This window comes from Sciurus carolinensis, chromosome 2 (assembly GCF_902686445.1).
Source record: "Sciurus carolinensis chromosome 2, mSciCar1.2, whole genome shotgun sequence".
NCBI lineage: Eukaryota > Metazoa > Chordata > Mammalia > Rodentia > Sciuridae > Sciurus > Sciurus carolinensis.
In genome coordinates, this window is record NC_062214.1 from 98,724,450 (window position 1) to 98,731,452 (window position 7,003).

At 36.0% G+C, this 7,003-nt stretch overlaps 1 protein-coding gene across 5 annotated transcripts in view; it reads left to right on the top strand.

Moving 5' to 3' along the window:
- The window catches only part of Rab27a (RAB27A, member RAS oncogene family), a 97,855-nt gene extending 94,406 nt beyond the window's left edge, over positions 1–3,449 (top strand). For all 5 annotated transcript variants that reach the window (XM_047542267.1, XM_047542268.1, XM_047542269.1 and 2 more), the window contains exon 6: positions 1,226–3,449. In XM_047542267.1, the coding sequence (XP_047398223.1) occupies positions 1,226–1,421 (196 nt within the window). In that variant the 3' untranslated portion in view covers positions 1,422–3,449. The remainder of the gene's footprint in view (positions 1–1,225) is intronic.
- The last annotated feature ends 3,554 nt before the right edge of the window (positions 3,450–7,003 follow it).

The window sequence follows — 7,003 nt, forward strand, 5'->3', positions numbered from 1 at the left end:
TCTGGCTGCCCAAGGCCCTTCTTAGTTTCCCCAAGGTGTGAGGGTTCCATGATATCTCCATGGTAACTTATTTACTATGCACCTACACTTAGCCTTAGAATGTGTATCTAGAAGTGGTGATGCTGGTCTATAGTGCATACGCATTTTCACCTTTACCAGATGTTACCACATTGTTTCCAAAGTAGTTTTAACTGCACCGGCAGTAAATGCAAGTTCCTCTTTTCCTACAGCCTTGGAACACTTGGTATTGGGGGACTCTATATTTTTATGCCATTTCTTTAATTTGCATTTCCCTTTTTTTTTGGTGAGGTTGAACATTATTTCACTAATGTTATTTCTTTCAGAGAATTTCCTGTTCATATTCTTTGTCTATTTTTGTCTTACCTTATTTATTGTTTTAATTAACTTGAGAAATTATATTTTTTGGATACTAGCTCACTTGTCAGTTATATGTAACACAACCATTATTTTGGTCAGTAACTCACCTTTTATCTTTGCTTATGATATAGGCCATGGCACTAAAGTTTAATTTTATTATTATCAAGATTATTGAGCTGGGTACAGTGGTGCATGCCTACAGTCCCAACTACTGGAGGCTGAGGCAGAAAGATCCTTAGAGCCCAGGAGTTTGAGGCCAACTTCAACAACACAGTGAGACCTGGTCTCAACAAAACAAACACACAACACAAATAAGATTATCAAGCTTTTCCTCTGTGTTTGAGCTACAAATATTTCCTTATGTCATAGATATTCTCTAACATTTTCTTCTAAGTTTTCAAGTTCTACTTTCACATAGAGGAATTTCATTTTTATATCAAGAATTAAGTTTTAAATTCTTTTTTTGAGTGCTGGGGATCGAACCCAGGGCCTTGGGCTTGCAAGGCAAGTACTCTACCGACTGCGCTATCTCCCCAGCCCCGAGTTTTAAATTCTTAAAGTCAAAAAGTTTTAATTCTATAATGCTTGTAAAATATATATTGCATAAATGTATTTCCTTAAAAGAAAAGTAAATAATCTTTGCAAGTATCTTAAAACCTCTAGTTTTACATTTCTATTAGGAATATAGTGTGGATTATTTTACTTTTCCCTTTTGCCCTGGGGTGGTTAAATGTTTCTGTATTCTCATATATTCGTACTTAACTTATTCTTTAATTTGAATTATCAAGGGCAAAGGTCACCGTCTCTCCCCTCCATATTGGTTATCTGAGTTGTCTCTGTCTTCCAGCATCCCCTACTTTGAAACTAGTGCTGCCAATGGGACAAACATAAACCAGGCGATTGAGATGCTCCTGGACCTGATAATGAAGCGAATGGAACGGTGTGTGGACAAGTCCTGGATTCCTGAAGGAGTGGTGCGGTCCAATGGCCATACCACTACAGATCCATTAAGTGAAGAAAAGAAGGGGGCATGTGGCTGTTGAAAACTCAAGTGAGCGAGATCATATTTCTGGTGGCCCATGTCTGTGATCTTCTCTATGGCCAATACATGGCACAGTGAGATTAATAGGCATTGGGTACAAACTGCTTCTCCCCATCTCCTTAGACCTACTAACTGAGCATCCAGTCTTTATTTTGTTGCAGCTTTATAAATGTTTAAGATTCAGCCTGAGAGTTAGGAAAAATACTTCACATAGCCCAAAGTGCCTTTTACAACCTTAGCCCATGATGATAAATCATTCAAGGATTCATGAATTTGTAACCACAGAAGAGTGTATTACACAGAATGCTGAGGATACCACCGCCTGCCTTAATGCAAATAAACCTAGAATCTCACATTAAGATTTTAGGAATAGTTATAAAATAATCACAGTTTTGAATCCAAATTTACAAACCATACCATAGGTGACCTTCTAAAATTGCCATTTCAACCACTTGAATATCAAATAATAATATACACATCAGATTAATGTCTTTGAGCATTAATTTGATGTAAGCATCCCCTTTAACATGGATAAATTGGATTGATGATAAACTGATAGTGATTGTAGACTCACTATGATTTTTTGTTGGTAGGAAAAGGGTTGGGGATGGGGGCAGGGGTGGCTTAATCAGTATGAGCAAGTAAAGTGGGGTTAATAATACTCTCAGCTACATTCCTATTGCTCTAAAGGGCTGACAGAAGGATCAGGAACTAGATCTCAAAGCTTCAATTCATTTACAGTTGACCTGTGTACTGGACACATCATGGCTGGTGTTTATGCTGTATATGTGATAAGTAAACATTTAGCTTGTTTTTCTTCATATTTATAATTTTGGTCTAGCATCCTCTGACTGCAGTTTCAATTAGCTTGTAGACTACTAATCTTCTGTCTTCACTATTAGGCTCTGTATGGTTGATATTTGCAACTTGTTTTCTTCATTGGTGCAATTGAAGAAATTTGTTTTTAATTATATGGTATATTTGTTTGCTATTTGGCAGAAGAGAGATGGTTTTATTTAAACAGCCACATTTGTATTCTAGTTCAATCTAAGAAAAACTGAAGTGTTCTATAGCCTGTATTTTTCACTGGGATCATGGGTGTTTACTGTACTTGCTGAGTCTTGCCAAGATCATGTGTTCTGCTGTTTTGCCAAAGTGTCTTTATACCAAATTAAAGGTGGTTAAAAAATATGCTTCATGGAAATAGTTTATAAAGTTCAAAGGTATTTCATTTAGAGGAAAATTCTTGTTTATTAAAGTTGTTTAAATAATGTAGATTAAAATTTCTAGAGAGCTAAGTGGTTATTTAGAAGAAATATCACTTATTATAACTTAAATAAAAATAAAAATAAATGTATTTTGTGACAGTCAATATTTAGCAGAACTATAACTAGAAAAATACAAGTAGGAAGGAAAAATTACTTTCACATAAGTTTCACATGGCCTTTTATTGAGCACTTACCATGTTTTTTTTTGCCCCTGCCTTTCTATCGCTTCTGTAATAAACCTAACCATGATACTAAGATTTTACATATTTCTATCTTTGAAATGAGGGCTTCTTTTAAATACCAAAGAAGTCATGCATTTGAATGATTTTCTAATGAGGAAAAGATCCAGATGTTTCAAGGGTAGGGCCATAATCACACAGCAGTACCTTCTAAAGCTGCCATAAGTCTTCAGTGGAGTGTGCTATAATTTAGAAGTCATACATCAGGGCACACTTATGTTATCTATTTGTATAATTAAAAATAATACAATGTTTCAGTTTTCAAGAATTAGATGTATAAGTAGTTACAGATTCTGTTGGCCTTAAACATAGCACACAGTTAAAGGTATGCATAAGAACTGCCTTTAGTAATTATATAAATAACCAGTATTCTCTTTGAAAATCATGTTTAAATTTGATATCAAAGTACCATATTTTTGTGTGTCAATGTATTTTTCTATTTACAAACTGGTGTAAAATTAAAGCATATCTTCAGTGAACTTATGCCAACTAAGCGATAATAAAAGAGTCGTCTAAATCTGTCAAGTTTGTGTGTGACCATGACTTCATTTCTCATCACAATATTTCAAATCACAGAAAGGTTGTGATGCTAAGGGAAGACAGATTCAGAGATACAGATTCCATTAGATTCTCATTGAAGATCCAGTAAAAAATATTCTGGAAAAAAATTCAAAATATTATAATCATATTTATTGAGCACCTATACCATAAAAGTGTTGTACTAGGCAACTCAGATAAACAAAACAAGGATGGTTAAGGTTTGAACTAAGAACTGAGAGACAATACAAGAGACACTGGACAAGGTATAGTTACGAACTGGATGAGGAGGAAATGTGTGGAGAGGTGGCCAATCTGACTTGCATTTCTCTGGTACATTGGCTTCCTTGGATGGGTGAGAATATTCCTGACCCAGAGCGCTTGCAATTGCTGTTCCCTCTGGAATGCTAGTATTTCATATTATCTGCATGATTCCCTTTTCTGTCCTTTTAGATTGTTCATATGTCATCTGATCCAGAAGGACTTTACAGACCATCTTATGTAAAATAGCAGTCACTCCCTTTCATAACCCCAACCACACTCTCATGCTCTGACCTATTATCCTTCTGACTTTTCTTCATTTCACTTACAGCTACTCAATATATTTATGTTTCTCCCCATTCACTAAGACATAACCTCCATGAGGACAGAGACTTAGTTTTCTCAAAATTGTGTTGCCATCACCCAGAAATGGGCCTGGTATGTAATTAGTACTCAAATGTTTGTCAATTGACTGAGTAAAGAACTTAAGAGGTAGGAGGCTCAAGTGAAAGAGTTTTTATAACAGGAGTCACTATTGATGTTCAAAGATATAGGAGTAGAATTTGAAAACAAAACAGCATAAAAATGTTTAGAAAGGTTTATATATAATAGGTTTGTATTGGTTCAATATAAGAAATTAGGCTGTGCTGTCTGCACCCCCTAGTGACCTGAAGCGGAAGCTGCAGTCGGTGCCATCTGAGTGCTCATGGAAAATAGAATATTTCAAAACCTAAATGTTTGCAGTAATAAAGGGGCATGAGGAACACAGCATCACATGACATAACTCCAGATTGGAACATCCCCCATGCTGAAAAGGCTATGATGAAAAGCTTTCAAGATGGATATTCAAAGAGGGAGAGCAAGGACATTTTGTTGGCACCAAATGCAGAAGACTGTTGGTGATGAAAGTCTACTTCAATGAAGAGACATTCTAAAACTAGACGGTCATCATTGTCTACCCTCAAATTCCACGATGTGTCTTGATGTTCAACATACTCTATAAATACAGGAAATAGTACTTGCCAGTTAATTCTGTAAGCAATCATCATTACCCTAACTCCTTTTTCAAGGACCTCAAAGCCCTTGTAAACTCACAGCTTTCTTGTTGCTCCCAAGGGACAGCTGATTATACATATACTGATTCATAGTTTTTCTGGCACAAGAAGGAGAGAAAAGACTTTCTTTATAACAGAGCACTTATGGCCATGAACTACAATTTAAATAAGCTTTATTTGTAATATGCAGCACTGAACCCATCTCATGAAATAAAGACTGCACCACGATATCACAAATGTAAACAGAAACAGCCCTGCTAAAAGATAAAAGTGAAGACCAAAACAGAATATCAAAACAGGAGTGGTTCAAGAATACCCGAATGTGGCATAGGACTGACTAAGCAGGGATCTTGTTCCACAGGCATTTGAAAATTGTCAAATGCTTTTTATTTTTTGACTTGTTTCTAACAACCACCAACCTGCAACATGCCTAATGTTTCTTGTTTCCCTCATCTGGTGTGAATTCTTGCAATGAATGGATTTTTTCTTCTCTTACCCTACAAAGCACAATCCAAAAATTTCCAATCCAGTGTTAAACATGAGAACAACATATTCTTTTCCCACTTCTACAGTGCATCTCTTGAGGACATTCATCAATGTTAAGAACAGTCTCTACACATGCTCCATTTCTTTTGACACTGGAGCTCCTATGATAGTGGTAGAGTAGGTGGTAAATTTCCCCTCCTCCTGAATGCTATCAGCACAAACTAACAAGGATTCAGCCCCAAATCCTACCACTTTTCATCAAGTTATAAGCAAGACAATACAAAATAAAACTGACTAGCAAATAAAAAAAAAATATAAGAAATTAGGAAATTTGAGAAGTACACTCTTTTCCTGTGAAGTTCATGTGAAGATGGCCAATAATCTATTTAAGAAATGTGCAATAAGGAATGTTTCACTTTGCATTTTTACAAACTGGAAAATGTGATAGTTGTATTTTCCAGGTCTTTTTGATAGTGGGTGACTATATAACCAGAAAACTTTCCATTACAAAATACTAAGATAATGCTGGAAAAAATTTAAAGAACCTATCTTTAAATGTACTCTTAATTTCTCAGTAAGGTAAATGAAATGCCCTAAGACTGCCCTTTTTCTCCTCAAAAAAGACAACAGAAGCAACTTAAAACAACTTGATGCTGAACTTTGTTTGCTTTGGGTTTGATTTTGCCAGTATCAGTAATCGAGATACTTGCTCTTAACAGCTATGTACTGTTTGAGTCTGTTAGAAGTAGGGTGCTGGAACTGAAAATTCTCCTTCCCAGATACACACATAGCCAGCATCTTGTCTATGTCCTTAGTTTCCTGTGATAACTTATAACCATAAGTCTGCTTTTAACACAGGTTTGAAATTCAAGTTTATATGACCTAATTTTTCTAGGGAAAATACGCTAAAAATTAACATTGAAAAACCCGATACTCTGGAATAGAAACAATAAAAATCTGTTCAGAGGGAAAATTTCTACATAGACCTTGCAGGAATCCTGAAGAAAACATCCAATTATGGGTGAGCCACAATTTAAAATTACAATCCATTACTTCCTAACCTTTACCTCAATCATGAAAAAGGCCAGAAGGAGTTAGCGTTTAAGAACTTCAAATAAGTGCTTCAATGGAGACCATGAAATAAAAATGTTTTAAATAATTACAAACATTAAAGGGATTAAAAAATCTGGGTAAAGAAGACGACAATGTTAAAGATGCTGGACTGATTTAAGTAAAAATAAAAAATTTCCAGCAATGAAAACTATAGAAGATGGCTGAGTTTTCCAGTAATGATAAAAGACACACGTCCTCAGACTCCGAATCTTATGTCTCAAAACAGGATAAATGTGTGAAACAGTATTGCCAAGATTTCATTTCCATTTGTTGGATGTGGAATACGTTTTTCTCCCTTTCTGCTTGGGTTTAATTGTAATAGTTGCAAAAGAAAATTAAAATTTGTGAGGCTGGTTACTCACCCATTCAACCTAATGTGAAGCACTGAGTATGGTCATAGCAAGACGGGAACAGTTTCAGATGATGCCATCGGGTATGGGGCTAAGAACACATAAAAGACGTGGCCGATGACACCAAAGGTGAAAGGAGGGTGCTCCTGGGGGTGGGAAGGGTAAGGCAGTTCTTGTAGAAGCAGCAAGATAAAACAGTTGTGAAGGAGCGGTGTAAGCAGTCAGGAGCACCGGAGAGGCCCTCTCTTGTGTAACTGTCCAGGATAGGAGAGGA